This window comes from Homalodisca vitripennis, chromosome 2, assembly GCF_021130785.1.
Source record: "Homalodisca vitripennis isolate AUS2020 chromosome 2, UT_GWSS_2.1, whole genome shotgun sequence".
Taxonomy (NCBI): Eukaryota; Metazoa; Arthropoda; class Insecta; order Hemiptera; family Cicadellidae; genus Homalodisca; species Homalodisca vitripennis.
The window spans coordinates 5,291,112-5,310,397 of NC_060208.1; the positions used below are offsets into that span (position 1 = coordinate 5,291,112).

The 19,286-nt window shown below is 32.7% G+C and overlaps 2 protein-coding genes across 5 annotated transcripts in view; one reads left to right on the forward strand and one right to left on the reverse strand.

Annotated features, from left to right (window-relative positions):
- Positions 1-3,735, forward strand: part of LOC124353481 (tyrosine-protein kinase Src64B) — a 151,192-nt gene extending 147,457 nt beyond the window's left edge. For both annotated transcript variants that reach the window (XM_046803324.1, XM_046803323.1), the window contains one exon: positions 446-3,735. In XM_046803324.1, coding sequence (XP_046659280.1) covers positions 446-657 — 212 coding nt within the window. In that variant the 3' untranslated portion in view covers positions 658-3,735. The remainder of the gene's footprint in view (positions 1-445) is intronic.
- Positions 3,736-8,277: 4,542 nt separating this feature from the next.
- Positions 8,278-19,286, reverse strand: part of LOC124353483 (protein jim lovell-like) — a 54,653-nt gene continuing 43,644 nt past the window's right edge. For all 3 annotated transcript variants that reach the window (XM_046803327.1, XM_046803328.1, XM_046803326.1), the window contains exons 9-13: positions 17,856-17,976; positions 16,322-16,431; positions 15,840-16,017; positions 15,473-15,752; positions 8,278-14,244 (exon numbers count right to left, since the gene is read on the reverse strand). In XM_046803327.1, the coding sequence (XP_046659283.1) occupies positions 14,037-14,244; positions 15,473-15,752; positions 15,840-16,017; positions 16,322-16,431; positions 17,856-17,976 (897 nt within the window). In that variant the 3' untranslated portion in view covers positions 8,278-14,036. The remainder of the gene's footprint in view (positions 14,245-15,472; positions 15,753-15,839; positions 16,018-16,321; positions 16,432-17,855; positions 17,977-19,286) is intronic.

Consider the following 19,286-nt stretch of genomic DNA (forward strand, 5'->3'; position numbering starts at 1 on the left):
AGATTTTTAGTTCTGCTTCCGTGTCCCAGACGTATGATGCCAGTTAAGGGTTAATACAATATTTTGCAACAAATTTAGTCAAGTTTCAATATTCGTTTCAACTGCTTTGACAGCTTGATATGTTGTAATGACCAACATTTAATAAGTTAACAGCAGTTAAAAAATCTTTGTGTCTCCACCGCAATAAAAGGGAAATACAACGTATTTTATATGTTTCTTAGCTCCTCGGCAAGAAATCTACCCCTCTAACTCCATTTGCTTTTCATATTTTAGTTGAAAATTTAGTCATAACTGCTTAATTACTGACATACATTTACATACATTAATATAAGTATAAAGGAGTAATGGTCTGAGATGCCATCTAATAAATGATGGGGTTCTTTTATTGATTGAGGGCTCTGTAAATTGTTTAGCATTAATAGCTGATCTGAGAGTGTGTGTGCAGGGATGCATGGGCGTGACGTGATCGAGCAGGTGGAGCGTGGTTACCGCATGCCCAAGCCCACTTCTCACTTCCTGCCGGACCCGATCTACCGGCTGATGCTGCAGTGCTGGGACGCTGACCCGGACAAGAGACCCACCTTCGAGTTCCTCAACCACTATTTCGAGGATTTCACAATCACCTCAGAGCTTCCTTACAAGGAGATCCTCGACTGATGCGACATCCTCGTCCTAGTTTAAACCTCCTCATGACAACAGTATTTTGCTGATTTTCATCAGGCTCGTTGATTTATCTTGAATCATGAAAGCTTTTCTATTCTTGTATTTTCCTGCTTTTATTGCTTTTTCCTATAGCAGCTATAATAATTATATAACGAACAAAGCACCATCATTCTTTCTATTCCAGAGTACTTTTCAAGCCAACAAAATTGTAAGATTCTTATTTTTAATGATTTTATTCTCATCTGCATGTGTGAGTGTGTCTATAAACCAATTTAAAAAATCATTTTGGGACTTATTTGTCCCTGGAATTTATATGAACATTCAAATTTATATAGATAATTTATTTTTGTACAGATTAACTTAAAACAATAATTTCAAGTTTTTTTAAAGGAAAATCTAGCAAAATACTGTCAATTGCTCAACTGGGGCACATGCCATGTTGATATTTATTTTACCTAACTAGTGAAAAGGCTGTTTTGATCAAAGGTATGTGATATAGAAGGCTGCAGCCGATTACGTTGTTGTGAAGTAAGCCCGACGTACTTAGTTATTACGTTCAGTACGTAAAAACAACAAAGACAAGGTGCTTGCGCAAACGGTGCTGTTTATTGTTTGATCTCAGTTGAACGTTCAAACAAAACGTCAGTTGTACTTTACCCATAATGCACTTGTGACTAATATATTATATTTGATGTACAGTACTATGTTTAATTTATGAGTTATCTTGTGTTCAATTGTTCCAGTTTGAGTTGCTAATAATCTAACTAACCCCCGTACATAAGCATGACATTTATTTAATTTTGTTACACTCTTAAGTAATAAATTAGTGACAAATACTTTGTAATGCCTCTAGGGAATTATAATAAATATTGTTTGTATGCATTTTATTATTTGCTAAATGCTACAATGTACTTAAGCATTCATCAGTTCCTTTTCAATTTTTACTAAACTAAAATTATGTTACCATGATAAAGTAATATATTTTTTATCAATCTTAAATTTGCCAGGTGCAAAATTAAAAGGGTAATTTTTACAAACCCAAGTGTTTATAAGTGTTCTTCACTTGTGAAGACATATGTACAAATAACTTAGTAGAAATATCAACTTTAGAAACAATTAATTTCTGCCTATCCGGGAAAGGATATTGAATAATAATACAATACCATCAATAATTTTAACAAGTTACAGAAAAAGGATTTAATCTGTCATGTTTCCTATAATAGTTACTTTACTGTCTTCATTAAATTCAATGAAACGATTTATATTTAATTAATTTAATGATCTGCTGAAAATAGATTATTAATATGTGAATTTCATATTTTGAATAAAGTGATATTAAATGTTATGTTAATATACCCAGATCCGCCAAAATAAATTGTTTCTCAATACTTTGTATTGTGTGAAATTACATTTTAAAATTACAATAATGTCATAGTATGGGAACATGTTAGTGCATTAATTTATTAGTTAATAACCACAAATCACAAATTTATGCAGGCCATAATCCACTTGTTTACTTTTTCATTTACCATCTGTATTTAGTTTGCATATATATATATATATATATATATATATAAACATTTCTTAACGATAGTATAAAACACAAATAAACATTTCTCTTGCCTGTGTTACGGGTTTTTCTACATTAATTTGTGAATATATTCCTGTTTTTATACTCAAATTATTTACAGACAAGAAAATAGTTAGCTTAACAAAAGTTTAGGTTATGTTATAATGCTTGTATTTATTTACATTTTAGCTTTGTAAGATAATATACGTAATAAGCTTAGTTGGGTTTGTTTAAATAAAGTCCAGTAATGCATTTTCCAGTTGTCACTATTTAGTGTTCAAAAAAATATATTTTTGTATTGATTTTAATGAATTTTGCTAAAAATTCTTTAAAAAGTTTCTTAGATTTCCATTTGTTTTTACCACTCTTGAAAACAAAACTGTATAAATTGGGCATTGCACTAAAGTTTTAATGTTTTTGCCAAAATATACTAGCTACTAAACATAAATTAACATGTAAATAGTCCTTTTTAGGTAAGGATCTGTGTTAAGTTAATCTTATATAGCGTTTTATGTTCACTACATCTAAATTATAGAACTGTAAACCTGGCAGTGTAGGTTCCTTATAAACGAGTAGAGCTGATTTATTCTTCTTTGTACTTATTTTTTTACAAGGTTAGTGTAATGAGAAAGTTAAGTTAAATTTTGATATTTCACCACTTATCGGTGATAAGCCAGTGTTGTTTCTAATGTGCCAATTATTTATTTTCTCCGATATATTTTGTGTAATTTATTTAAAACCGCAACAGTAGTGGATATTCTCGTGTATTTAATGAACTAACTGTGCTCGTCTCGTGCAGTGACCGTGCCTTCTTTAATTTCTTCTCCGTAAATTTTCTACTTGACACTCGTAAACAGAGGGGGCAGTATAAATAAGGAAAGTGTGGCATCATAATTGAATGTTAAACTTAATACATACAATAATCTGTGTCTGATGAAATTACTATGTCTTTTACTATTTTTTTCTTGTATGTATTGTTATGCATGTTACTTTATTTTATTTCAAAAATGTTATTGTTACTGAAATTCTGTTTGAAGTAGTTTATTTTTTTATTCTTTGTCATGAATGGATAACTAGAGTAACCTCTTGACAAAAAGTAATTTTATACTCTTACCAAATAGATAATAGTAAAAATCGTGAAACAATAATTGTTAACTAGTTACAAGCAGCTTCCAAACCAGAACCAGAACCAGACATACGGACGGCATGTGCTTGCTCAAAATTTAATGTGAACCTGTCGACACCTGTACTATGTTTTATATGTATCAACCTGCATTTATTTACCTACTTCTATTCTGTACTGTACAGGAAAGTTAGGTTAGGTGAAACAATAATATTTATTGTGTGGTTGTTTTTGTAACTTTACTGTGAATCACAAACCGTTCAGTATCATAATTAATGCATAATTTTGCCATCAACAAAATGTTCTATTTTATGTGATATATTTGTAATTATTTGTCAGATGATTAATTTGTAATTAAATTACTTGTGTGAAAATAAGATTTTAATGTTCTGATTTCTATCCTTTGCACATTATTTAATATTATTTTAGGAGCCGGTTATACTGGCAATTATCTTTATTTGAACCCTGTAAGAACAATGTTAACCCGTAGTGTCAAGAGCCGATAAGATAGACCCGTGGGTTTTCTGAAAAGTGCAGAGGGCTGACTAGATAGTTTTTTTAGACTAGTTATTATTCTGATACTAAATGACGACATAGCATTGTACTTAGTCTCATTTTACACATAATAAATCAAACGAGCATAGTTTATCTTTATTGATTTGATTTGTTACAGCTGTTAAAAACTATTGGCCAAATATGAGAGATAGCTTTTATGTGAGTGCAAATTTTCAATATTTTGCACTAATATTTAAGTAAAGTCATACTCAGTATTACAGATACTTACTTTTTGAAACTACTTACTGTTGCTACTTACATACGGAACAATAATAAAGTTGCATTCAAATGTATTAAGATAACAAAATTAAAATTTTTCTTTATCAACACTGAGTGACCTGCTACAGACAGTGGCATTGAGTAGTGTTAGTAATTTTTGTATCACTGAATAATGGCAAATTTCCGGAGTAATTCAGTTAACTAAACACACTAATCATTTAACTTTCTTGCATAAATGTAAAGTTGAAAATTTTTTACCTGTAGGGTTAACTTTAATAACTCCTATTCATAGGAGTCAGTAAAATTTTGTCTTTTGCATCTAAATTCTTACTTAAAGAAATAATTTCATATTATCATCATGCAATGAAAGAAGCCTCCTCCAACATAGTATTGAATGTAAAGAAATTGAATTAAAATCCCCAATCGGTACAGAATTCAACAACATTCTCGAAAGCATCCAAAATAGATGTAAAAAAGTTTCTAAAATAGATAAAAAAAGAAAATTTTACCAAATTAGGCCTAAAAAATGTGATTTGCCTAAAGATGACAAAGTGGACACAGATGCAAATAATAAAAATATAATAAACCACTCTTCAAAAATCCTCAATGAAGTGGAAATATGAGTTTTATTTAAGGATTTAAACTTTTATGTGGCACATAAATCGGTAAAGGCACTGGATTTTGGAATTGGAATTGAGTTGGCTGTTTCACAGTTATCTGGGGAGCAGGGTAACCGGTTTCGTTGTGTGGTCAGTCTTTTGCTCAGGGAAATTCCTCCCACAAAGCCCAATTTTAAAATAGAGGAGGAAAAGGCTACGTCAATCCTTGGGAAAGACGACTCAGTCAATATCTTACCAGCCGATAAAGGCAACGCTACTGTTGTACTTGACTCAGTAGCGTATAAAGAAAATATTACTGAAACTTTAAATACTGACAAATATACAGTTTTAAATAAAGATCCAACTGATTCCTTTGAATGTAAAGTAGCAAACAACTCATTTGTTACATGAGAAAGGGGCTAACAAAAAATTCACAAATTACACATCATTGTTAGTAAGAAGACCATCGTATTGGGATGAAGCCAGCATAATACACCAGGAACCTCATTTCTTTAAAAGGAAATTAATCGGGGCTTCATACATTAAATTGGTAGACCAATCGATCAGTCAACTATCACTCCAAATTAGGCTGCTCAGGTCGCCAATTCTGAAAAATTAACTAACAAGGAAACCTAAAGAATATCAAACAAATTAAATATTTGTAATAAACCAATGCAGAGTCAAAATATGGTTTTAAGAAATTCATCTAGAATGAACCAACAATAACTCCTGTTTCCTCCATTTTGCTGCCATCTTGTTTCTGCTGTGACAATCTCCATTTACTATTGCCCTCTGGTCAGTCGTAGGTGGTTGGTCAGCGAATGCAGACCTATTGTGACCTGTATTCTGTAGTTCAGTTTTAATAATTAGTGTTGTATTTTGTTTTATTATTAAGTGCATGTTTCAGAGTTAGTGGAGTCGTCACACAAGGTGGTTGTGCGATTTGCTGGACCATGAATATTATTGCTTCTCGGGATTATAACTTAACAATAGATGAAACTTTTGATTTGTTTTATAATACATTTTTAGTAATTGTTAGTCAGTGTTATCCAATGCAAGAGGTAAAAGATTAATAAAACTAAGAAGCAAAATATAAACTGGTAAACCCTATGGCTATAGAACATGAAAATAATTTTTGTGGTGTCATGGACATTTATAAAAGAACAAATAATGATAATTCACTCAACTTGCTGAGAACTCTTTGGAGGCACTATAGACTGGCTATTAAAGAAGCAAAGAGGCGGAGTAATGAAGATTACATAGAAAACTCAGCTAATAATGTAAAGCACTGTGGTCAGTCATTAACAAGACACCCGGGAAGGAAACCCTACGCACTCAGTCCAGTAATATTCTGCCTGATAATTTCAACACATACTGTATGACAGCTATTTAAGAGATGTGTAAAATCAATGTCTTAATAAGCTATTACTTCCATTCGAGGAATGTGTCTTGCCCTGCCAGTGTAGATTATGTTCGTAAAATTTTTTTATCCTTAAAACTTCACATTCTCTTTAGAAAGGCTAATCTTTATGTGTATGGTTAAACAGTATATCAATTACAGCTATTATCGGTTACTATATAATTGAGCCCATGACATTCTATTAATTGTTGTGTATTAGATATAATTATTATATATTATTTGATATATTAGATATAGAGTAAGAATAAGGTAAATATAAAGAGAGATATATGTCTGTTGCTTCTTGAATTTTACTGTGAAAGTGATAGTTTTTATTCAAGCGGTGGCCAAATAAATTAAATACAAATGATAGAGTGTGGCTAAACAAAATAATTAATTTATAGAGGAATGATATAAGAGAGGGAGAGAGAGAAAATGAGTGTGTGTGTGTGTGTGTGTGTGTGTGTGGGGGGGGGATGATTGTGTGTTAAAGAAATTATAAGCGTGAAAAAAATCTAGAAACATTTCTGAATAATATATTTTATATATAATAAGAATTGGTTGCAGAGAAAGATCTATATGTTTGCTATTCTGTGTCATTGGCATATCAGGTTTAATATGAATTGGGATTTTCTGAAAAAAATTAGAATGAAAATGTGAACTAAGAGAGATTTTATAAATAACTGATGAACTGTAAGGATTCATAATTCTTGAAATATAGTGTCAGTAGGGTAATGTAAATATTTGTGAAAAGCAAGTTTTAGCAATTGTTTCTGACATAAAAGCAGAGTGTTTAGAGTTGTTTTACTAGCTCTCCCGTGCACTTCTAACCAGTATAAAAAAATTAAACTGTCATCTGCAAATAAAAAGTTTGTAGTTTAAATTTATTTTCAGAAAGTTATCGATTTGAATTAAGAATAAAATTGGTCCGAAGATACTTTCTTGAATAACTCCACAATGTACTGAAAGTGGAGTTATTCAACCTAGCCAACCCGCAGACAGAAAGAAATTAAAATCTATCACTGAGGTAGCTTGAGAACCAAGCAAGATGCTTCCTCGAACTCCAATAGCTCCCAATTTGTCTATTAGTTGATCTCTTTTTACTGAGCCAAATGCTTTCTTGAGATCAAGAAAAACAAGCAGAGAGTATAATAACTTGGCATTTTGGGGAAATTCATTAAAGTAAAAAAATGTGTTCATATTGCAAAAACGAATTATAAGCATTATGTTTAAGCTCCGAACCCGACAGTCATGTAAACCATTTTTGATAAATAAGAAAATTTTGACTCTCCCACCTCTATACATTTTAGAAGTTTTCAGTTTTTACAAATCTAATAGTGAACAGTTCCATAAAAATAAGTATTTCACCCTTACAATACAAGGAATCAGATACTACACTATCCTGTTCTTCGGTTAAAACTCTGGCGTGTATTATTCTGCATTAAAACTGTACAATAAATTGCCAGAATCTTAAAAAAATTAATATTAATTCAAACATTTAAAAATTCCTTAAAATGCTACCTCATAAACCGGGCATATTACTCTGTTGAAGAGTACTTAAATACTTAATTTGCCTATTTATATTTCTTATTTGCCTTAAGTAAACTTTTTGAGCAAAAGTGTAATTTGTACTTTTTATTTCTCATTCTTTTTATTTGTTTTTTTGACTGTGACAATTCACATGTTTATTTTAGCTCTGCTAAAGAATGTAAACACGATGTGAAACTTTTATTGAATAAATGAACTTAGCCAACTAAGCAAATAATATATAGTAAGATTAACCAGTGTGTCCGAAAAAAACATTGGAACAGGTGTCCGGTGTGCAGTAAACTGAAACTACAATTATATTTAACTTTGGAATGTCTATTGCAGTCACCTTAAACAATTTTTCTGGACAAAAAAAAGTTTAAGCCCAGAACATCTAAATTAAAGGGAAGATCTTGCTGCTGCCAAGCTAGCTAAATATGTCAATATTTAGTTATTGCATTATTGTATTGACAACAAATTATTTAATTGTTCAGATTTGAATTTTCAAAATATTTATAAATTACTAAATAAAAGCTTTTGACTCTATTATTCATTAAGGCAGCCATGTTTTTCTAGATAAAGATAAAGATTTATTGGTGAAACTTGGTTAAGAATCACAACATTTAAGAAAATATCTTGTATATTTAGTCATTACTATACATAATCATGTAGACACCACACTAGCCACTTACACATCTACTTACAGGAATAAATTACTGTCAATAATTTACAAAATTAACATGATAGCTGTAAATTATATTTACAAAGTTTGTACAATAATTAAATATCTACATATTTACAAAAAAAGAACAGTATTGATTTTATGCAATTGGAGAGAACATGACAACACTGACAAAAATAAAAAAATACCTGACTTTTATAATTAATTTCCATTTGACATTAATAGTACCATATTTATTTTTACTAAATTGTTCTGTTTAGTATTACACAAAACACTGTTCTACAGTAACTTAAAAATAATTAACAAAATTAAAAACTTATGAACAATGCTAACAAATAAATAGTATTATATGTAACAAGCTTAAGCCCAAAATTGATACTCGGTTCCAGACACAACCAACATTACCTATACAGAACTTAAAACTGTATACACAAAAATAATATGACAGCAATATAGATAAGATTATTATTCCTAAAGTAATTTTTAAGAACACTTAAATTGTCACCAAATTACATTAAGTATCAAAACCCGTCTCAAAAATAGTACACAATAGTACACAAAACTAAAGTCTTAACCTAACAGTCTAGTGCTTTGGTTGATTTCAATTTGTACAAGAGAAAAATATAACATAACTAGTCACAACTATTAATTTAAGATAACTTAGGTAACTTTATTATTGTTGACGAAACCTTCACAGTGGCGTAACCACGAGGGGGACCGAACATAAATATAAAAAACCTGTTCATATCAATCCAACTTGTTTTTGAATACAGCAATTCAAAAACTTTACTTTATTTTACTTTCAATTAAGCCTTAACTAATTAAAATTAAAATTTATTCCGTATCTACCTTAAGGTGTGTTCTTTATTAAGATTCACCCCTCTCCCCCTCCCCGCCAAAAGCCGTCTTAGTTACATCACTATGCCTATTATTATTAATTTAGTTTGGCACATCGGATGCTGACCGAGTGTTATTACTCTAGGTCAAGATACGTCATGAGTTGAAATATAATGCCTTTTTATTTGAACATTATGAAACAAAGAGTAAGCAGACATTCATTGTTTACACACACTTTGTTCAGTAAAAAATAACAAATTAAAGCTTAACAACAAAAACCCTTAAACCACTCAGTTACCAAGTTTTAATAAAACAATCAAGATGCAATCTCATCTACAACATACACAATTAATAGTAACCATTATATCAAATTAATAACTATAGAGTTCCTTTCTAAAATCTGTATTTATAAATCTTGGTGGAGAATTTCACAATAAATGCTAATTATTATCTTGTTGAGACACAGAACATGCGAGAACAGGCCGGCCAAACTAACAGAAACCAGGCAATAAAATATATATATATATCCTCGCAGGATTCCTGCAGTTATTCTTTAATGGTGTGAATTATCGCACATAGTATGAGAGAATTTCCCTCTCAATGTGAGTCTACAACATCAAGTAACAATCGTTAAAAATTAATTTTGGAAATTTGATCAGGCTACATTTATGTACTTTCTTTTCTACCTACAAATATTTTGTAAAAGTTATTGTTAATAGCGATTGATAAAATATTATTTGAAAAAGATTAGGCATACATTAATTTGTGGTGGTTAACTTTTTAAATTCAATAAAAATGTGAATTATAAATAGCAACTGGTCAGAAACCATTCAGTTGCAGGACTACTATACAACTTGACTTGTCATGGAGGTTTCAATGTCATTTTTTTTCTCGGAAGATGGATACTCTGGTATGTCTTGTTTCACAAAATAATGGTTTGGTACATGTCCAAGAGCAATTTCCTATACCTACACATAAACTTACTTTCAACTTTTCAACTGATTTTATGTTCACATAAAACTTTCACTAAACAACTGCTAAGGGAATGTGTCGTATTATTTTGTTCAACCTTAAATCTATCCAAAGTATACAAAGAGAACAGAATACCTGGAAGTATTCTAGATATTATTACTTCCAGCATTAAAAACTTACTAGACTACATTTATACTGCACATTTCCAACTGCAACTTTTCAAGGACTATTGGTTTTATTTAATATTAATTCTTCTATTTAATGTATAATAAGTTACATGATTACGGTGCTTCTTTCTCGACCCATTACAAATCTAACTATTGTTTCAAGTGGTATTCACGTATTGAATTTAACCTGAAAAAGTTTATCAAAATAAATCTAAATTACCAAACAAAACTGTATAAAAAAGTCAAAATGAAACCAAAGAATTTTGTTGCTTTATTTTAGTTTATTCAGTTTTCGGTACATTTATAAAATATTAGTCCCGTTAACATAAATTCGGGACAACATACCTAAGTGCATTTTACTTTTGCACTTAAAAGCTAACATAACATTTCAAGCTTTCTATTAGGAGTTTAAATAAAATTCTATTGTTCCTACAGTAATTTTTCTTTTCTTTTTTTATAATCACTTACGGATCCATAAAGAAATATATTTTTATAAGAAAAAATACTTGTCACAAGATTATGTATTTTGAAAGTCTTCTAAAAAAAAATTATTCTTTCAGATACCCCAGTTCATTATCCTTCCAAATTACTAAAAGTATTTTTGACACTTTAAAATAGATTGTTAATATTGAACTGCCGATACAACATTCACATTGTATTAAAATAAAATGTTCTTTTCTGGAAATGTACAGAATAAACATTTTTTACCATCTTGGTTTTTATATACTGTACTGGAGTTCGTTAGAGCTACCTCAACGTTATGTTCTAGTCTACTAAAAGACATTGGTAAATGTTGTACACGGGTTTCGTTTAACCTAATCTAACCTAACCTACAGTAATCTGCACATCAACGTCACTATCTAGGAACAAATTATATAAGGAACATATCTTCACTGTAATTAATATAACATTGTCCTGGTTACCCTGGACCATCACACCTGAGTCATGTCATGTTCAAGAGTCTTGAGTAGAGCACAAGTTCATTCATTTCAAGGACGGACTATTAATTTTTTCTTACTCAATTGTAACGATTTGATTTCTAAACATTATATCACTATATTTATGTTTGAATTATTTAACATCTTTACCGCCATATAAATATCCAACATGGCTTATTATCTGAAGTTTTATGCGAACATTGTTTACATTATTTTTAACTTGATTCTTGTGAATATTTTTTTTAAGTAAGAAACATAAGTTCGTAAAAAATGTATGAAGAAAACATTATAATTACAAGCTTTACATGAAAGTGCATGTCGTAGATATTGTATTAACAGTAGGCTATCTGTAGAGATGACAGAAGCCAGTAACGTTTTATTTAGAGATCTGTATATTCTCATGGTCTCTTTTATAATGTATATAATAAATACAGTAAAACCTCGATTATTGGAAATAATGGGAGCTAAACATGTGTTGCGTAACAAAAGTTTCTGATAGTACGAGGTTATGTTAATACAAAGAATTTATGGGAAATATACAATAATTTTTTTAGTAAACAAATATTTTGTTTTTTTTATTTGAACATAAAATTGAATAGAGCATGTGTATTATATTTTACTACACATATTATACTCAATACAATGTAGCGAAAAATATAAAAATTAATTTTTAGGTAGTTATTTTACAATAATTATTTTTCTAAACCCTTGCATTTAGAGGTAAAAATATTTTCAGCCACATTACTATGTTTTGTTTCATTTCAGAAAATTTGGTTGATTTTTATGGCTTTTCATATGTTATTATCGAAAAAATCTAAGAAATTATTAGAAAGACTACAATTGGTTCAAACTAACTTTTTTCGAACAGTAAAATTTCTTAATAAAATATGCCTCATATTTAATACCACTAGTGAATTACAACACATATTCCAATAATTAATTTAATTTTGTGAGGCCTTTCAGAATTAAGGATTCCATCATCAAACAACTTCATATTTTGTGTTGTTAATTCACTAGTGGTATTAAATTAAAATATTTTCAATGCTCCAAGAATCTTCATGTCTCATATTCTTCAGCTTATTGCTAAAAGAAATGACAATCTGATGTATAGGTGTTGTCCAACATCTTCTACTTTTCCAACCATTTCACATTTACAAAATATGATTGTCACTTTGGAAAATGGCTGCGGCAATTAATTGGTTAATATAATATTAAAATAACACTTAAAAAAGATAACAGCAAAAAGTAATGTGTTTTATATATTAAAAAAAGCCATTTTTTTCTAAAATGACAAAGTCTGCCTGTAACTAAAGTATGTATATCTGTAACAACTGGAATGATCAAAGAAATTTTGTGATTTAAAAAAATTAAGTTTCCTCACACTTTAAACTGAAGTTTTATAACTTATTGCTCAGCTCTATACAACAAATACCATTTTCCGAATAAAAATTGCTTTGACACAGCAATATTCAGACACATCACCCTGATGATGACATATTGTCATGTAAAAGAATGAACAGTTTGAGGACTGTTATCAAAAGATTAAATCTGCATGTGATGGTCAAAGGGTTAAACAATATTTCCTTAATAACAAGTTTATCATTTATTATACACTAAATCTCTATATAATGAACCAGCTTATAACGATCTCCTGCTTTGTCGGCTCGCATAAGTGGAAAATTTACGATTTTCTACCGTTTATTGTTCCATAAACTCATTGTTTTCTTCTGTCTGGGAGCTAAAATTTGCAGCACAAACCAACGTTATAAATAGGCATTGTATGAGTGAGAAAATGTTCAAACATTAAAATAGCCTGATTTCGTTCAATAAAACTGTAAATAAATGTTACAGGCGAGACACATTATAAGCAGGTTCCACTGTATTCCTTGAATTTCGTTTCAATATCAAGGAGTTTCTGCCAACATTTTGCTGGGTTATTTTTAAATATTTGGATTCTTTATTGTTGAAATATTTATTTTCATTTGTCAATCCATAAAATTTTAACGATGGTAGAACACTATTAATATTCATGGTTTGCCAAGTTTCCGTACACTACAACAGTTTTAACTAGAAACAGGCCACTAACAGTAAAATATAGTTGACTGTCAATGAAATATTCCTAATGTTTTAATTTTATACTTGTAAAGAATTTAGCGAGAAAAGCCATCACTACTCTACACTGTACTATCTCTTTCCACGAAAAGGTCAGGATGAACTTACAAAATGCGACTTTACGTAAAATTTAACAACTAACGAAATTGATTAGTAGTTAGCTAAAATGTGGTAATCAAACAAATAGTTGACACGTTTTAAAATTGTTCAAAACAAATGTTAGATCAACTTGTTTCTCATGACTGTCAAACGTAAGCTCAGTTATGGCATCACTTCAGTAGTAACACTGACAGAATCATTAATGACTACTTTCAAACATAAATCATCATCACAGTGAAACTTTAACGTGAAGCCAACAGCTTTGTAGTCAGTAAATATTCACAGCGCTTCAATGCTCCTCGAGTACAGCATTCATTTCCAATGCCTGTGAATTTTCCCAAGGCATTTCCGTACCGCTGGTGGAACTCCCAACATTCAGATTGACCTTCCGTCTCCCACAACACGACCGGCTGTAATGGAGTGTACAACAGAATCTCCAGACCATCGAGATCAATCCAAAGTTTGAAGTGGATTCGAACGGATGTAACCCAGATGTTCTGGAGTAAGAGTACTCCCACGTGGCCCAGTAAACAAAGAAAAGACAACAGATCTACGAGGCAGTGGTGAAGTACACTCAGCTGGGAGTGTGCTGATACAACGGCTGCTGATACTGTACCAGCATGATCTGGGGGGCTGACAGGTTGGGGTGGGAGGGTAAGGGGGGTTCCTCGGCCTCCGTGGGGTGATCGGCTTCGTACTTGACACGCTTGAAGCGCCCGTACAGCGATGAGTACGGAAGGTTGTAGTGTATCGCAGCTTGATTGATGCTCATCTGACCCAGTCTGCAACACACACGATAACAGCTGTATTAGCTATCTACTCTCTACTACTACAACTGAAGTGAAGCTACCCACTGCTTAGAGACAACTTTATGACTTAAAACATAATGAATACCTTTTTAAACTTCTAACACATTTTGACTAAAACTCAATACCTTAACTTATTTATGATTCCATCTAAGTTTAAAAATAATTAATGCACAGTACGTTATATATAAAAAATATATATATATATATATTTATATAATATATATATATTATATGAACCAAGACTTCATATATTATATGAAGTCTTAGTAGATTAATTTCATTGTATTAATCATATTTTTATATTGTCTTAGCTCTGAGAGAAACTAAGATTAAAGACCATTTTTCTACAAAGCATTTATAACTCAATAACCAACTTAGTTGTAACGCGGCATTTTTTTTGCTATTTTGCAAACAAATTGTTAATTATGAAAGATTTTTTATTGCCTAAATCTTCACTGTTGCATTTATTTTTGTTATGTATGAAATGCAGTTGGAAACATCTAAAATATAATAGTTCATATGATTATATATATTACATTTAAAAGACATAAACAGGGAAATGGGAAAGTTTAATTTTCATAGTAAAAAATAACTGAATATGAAAAATTTAATTATTTGTTATCTTATTAATCTATGTAAGTTTGAGATTTTCTTTTCTAATTCAGAAATACAATACAGCATTTTGTATTACTCCAAAAATATAATTAACAGAAAGTACCATGTATCGCACATATTTGTGTACTTACTAACAATTTTTTTACTCCTATAAAAAGCACCTAACAGTTTTTAAATTTACAAAAATGTACATCATAAAGTTTCAAGACAAGAATATACAGTTTTTTAGAAACATTTAAAATTACTTTTAAAATATTGTATGAAATAAGGAACAGGGAAACTTTTCCAAAGGTTGACTTTTAGCTCTAAAGAAGCTGTAAAATATTTGATAAAAATATTAAATTTACACACAGGCACAGTAATGGTAACACTAGACATAAAATGGAGTCCCACTGCATTGTAACATTAAAAATATCAATTGTTGACGTTTCAAAAAAGTTTCATTGGATTTGTTGCATTTAACCTCCTTTCCTTAAGAACAATAGCTTAAAATTTACAGATCCTAAAGAAGATTAAATAGATTGATTTTAGACTGCTCATCATAGTTGTCATGGACGAGGATAGACCTGACGACTATATAACTGACCTGACAGCCTCCAGTGCCTCTGTCATCGCATCCTCGGACCAGGGAGTGGGGTTGCTCCTACTGAGCTCTATACCCTCCCGCTTACACCTCCCGTACAGTGTGCCGGACGGGATACCGAAGTCAGCAGCGGCACGCTGTACCGTGGTCTGACCGGACCGTATGGCCTCCAGCGCTCTCTCCAGGTCTTCTGGACTCCAGGTAGTGGGGGCTGCGTTGAACGGAGCCGCTAGTCTGATACCTTCCCGCCTGGCGATCTTGTACAGTGTGCTGCTCGGGATACCTGTGGAGTAGAGAACGGAGTGAACACGACACACAACTAGAATATAACCAATACAGAAGTTATAGACGAGGTAGTGGATCAACGTACCGTACGCTTTGCTGGCTTTATTGGCAGATATCGATCCGTTTCTGAGTGCTTCTAGCGCAACATTGAGCACATCCTCGGTCCACGACTTGGCCGGCCCGTCCTTCTTCGGGGTGTCGATCCCCAAACGATGAGCTCTCTGCCACAGCGTTGTAGACGGAATGCCGTACGTTATAGAAGCCTGGGGGAAGCAACAATCACTGTCAATTACTGAGCCAATAAACCCTAGTTTAGTAATAGAAAACAATAGAAGGCAAGTTTCAATAGTGAATTTGTTTTTATTTTGGTGTAGCGATACCATTCAATTAACTGGTAAACGTGTTTGTGTGTGCGTGTGTGTGAGTGGAGGCTCCTTTTGTGTTTACTGCCTGCCACATGAGAGAGTTGTGTTTACACATTATGATCACAACTCTCGAAAACAACCATGTGTCCAAAACAACATGTAACAAAATTACTACTTTTAGACAATGTGTTGCAACATTCACCTTGGTGAGACTCATGGAATGTGAGCGTAGAGCATCTAGAGCAGCATCCATATCCTCCTGAGTCCAAGTCTTGCTGGCAGCTGCTTCTCTCTTCACTCCTTCTGACACTTCTGTGGAGATGAACAAATGTTAGGAATCATCGATACCTCTAACTTTTCATATTCTAAGTCCTTAAACAAACAGGTCCTCTATTATAAAAATAGGAGTAAAGTCTCACACTCTTCTTCTTCCAAAATTGTCATATTGTCATTCCTATTCTCCATACTTTGCGGTATATCCACCAAAAACAACTTAAAAAATTGTATTGCGGTTTAAGAAATGTTCAGTGTTGGTATAAATAATAACATAGGATTTCACAACATTCAAGGTGAGTGTGTAATCAAAGATAATCACAAAATTGACATATCGGAGGTCATATTATTACTCACAATAAAAAAGTACAAACAACTATACACTTTCAGAAATTTCAACAATTCCAAAGGTGTGAGAATACACTGAGTTGTTTAAATATTCAATGACATCTATTGAGGGTGTATTGGAATCTGTCTATATGTGTCATCCCCTAAATCCCTGTAGTTCAGACTCCATGTAAAAGTGTACAACTCTCTTGGTTGTTGTATGTTATCGGCTTTATCGATTTATCAGAGACAAGGCGAGATCGGCAAGGACGCAGCAAGATGCGAAGAGTGCGCCCGAACCTTCCAGCAGTGGCAACACAGCTGGGAGCACGAAACCCGAGGACGGCTAGTGCAGCATGCGACTCATCGAGCAGGTTCAACCATGGGTCGAAAGGCGGAATGACGAGGTGGACTACTACCTCACGCAGTTCCTGACAGGCCACGGCTATTTCAAGTCGTACCTGAACCAGATGGGCAAGACTAGTTCACCGGATTGCATCTACTGCCCGGGCGTTCCCGACGACGCGGAACACGCCTTCTTCCACTGTCCGCATTGGGAAAGGCCCCACCTGGAGGCCACAAGAAAACTCTGTGTTTTTTCAGTGGACACGGTCTGCGAAAAGATTATGGAGGATGAGGGGAACTGGGATTGTTTGTCACAGTTCGTACGGGACATCCTCCTGGAAAAGAAACCAGATCTGGACCGCAAAGTGGCTGGATAAAAGGAGCTAGACCCACGGGCTTAAGCCAAATTTAGGCCTAGTCTGACGTAATGTGATAAACAATTCCAGGTTAGAATCCTAAAAGTGTAGAGGAGGTTATTTAGTGGGTAAACCCATTTTTAGGGGAGTCCTACACTACAGGCTGGCCACCTGCGTGCGTAATTGCATTTTTCCTGCCTTTCCCTAAATAAAAAAATCATTATGAACATTAGTATTGCCATGTTTTAACTTAATGCACAATTAAATGTCTTACCAGGCTTTCTTTCATTATTCCTTTGCCATATAAATCACCAAGATGGCAATAAATTTCAACCAGTTCTTGCCAACACAAACCTTATGACAGAAAGCACAAGTGGATGGTAGTTAGTCACTTGAAATGTTTAAAATGACACTAAATACCTTGACACTAGTTACCTTGATGCCCTGTTGCCGAAGAAGGTATCAGGCCCAACAGTTCTGGGGTGATCATCATAGTGTGCATCGTGTGTTCTGTCGTCTCCTCCCCACTGGCTTGGCTCAGGTGTCCATTCTCCTGCTGTTAGAACAAGCTTGGGTCATACCACATGAACATATAAACATCTTCAACATCTTCAAACTAATGTGCAACAGAATAAAAACCTTCAATTTTCCAAAGCCCTGTAGCCGGCACAATTTTTTAAACTGTAAGGCAGTTAATTGTAATTTTGTGTCTGTTTAAAAACTTGCATATTGTTTTTAGATCAGCATACAGTAGTTTTTTTTCAAACCCTTTAGAAACCTTATTGAATCTGTCCTCATGGGACACTGGCCTGTGCAAGGATCGTATCAACAGGAGTAAGGGGGAGACTCGATATAGTACAAAGCCGATGGTGCTGATAAAAATGTTGTGGTCACAGACAAGATTTAAACATTATAAATAAACAAAAACCTCAGGGGGACCTTAATTGTACTAAAATCCACCCCTCCCCATCTTAACATTTGAACAGTTGAGAATTTACATATCTCCTTTAAGGCTGTGTAATAATACCACATGAGGGCATTTTTGATTGATTTGAAAATTATGCTTTTCTCCACAAACAGGAAGTGGGGATAACTCAAAAATTTTAAATGGGATAAATATTTTAATAACAAATGCTTGTGATGAGACAAAACCAACAACACTACAAAAACTTATTTCTGAACCCTCCATTAAATTATTAAATTTTACTTCATATATTTATTTTATACGAATTACTTGAATTTCATACTTTTTTATTATTATTATTAATTATTTAATTTGAACAAAGGCAAAATTTGAACGTCAACTATCAGGGCTATCCAGAAAGATTGTTTTGTTCTGTAGCCGCTAGGGGCGGGACTATCGCGGCCATTTTGATGTCTGGGCATTTCTCCGTTCAGTGGCTATCCAGCTGTGCTAGTGAGAGGTTACTGTCCCTCCTTATTGTTTTACAGTAGCAGTTTAAAATGTGTGATGCAATTTAAAATCCTACAAGTGTGTTAAGTGGTCAGTAATACTGTTTTTATTGGCTAAACACAATAAAGATTTATCGCCAACTCTGTGAAGCTTAAGGGAACTATGTGATTACTGAAGGTGAAGTGCGTTAGTGGTGCATAAGGTTTAAAAGTGTGCAGCCAAGCATTGTGACCGATGATATTGATTCTAAATTCGATGAGAAGATTAAAGATTTTTTAGTTTTTGCACGACAACACCCGACCAAATCGGAATCGAGAAGTCCGATCTGCTTTTAAGTGGGAGATGTTTCCACATCCGGCTACAGTCCGGATTTTGTAACCGGCGACTACCACCTGTTTCCAGCAATAAAGACCTAGCTTTAATGATGACTTACAGTGACGATGTGGAATTAA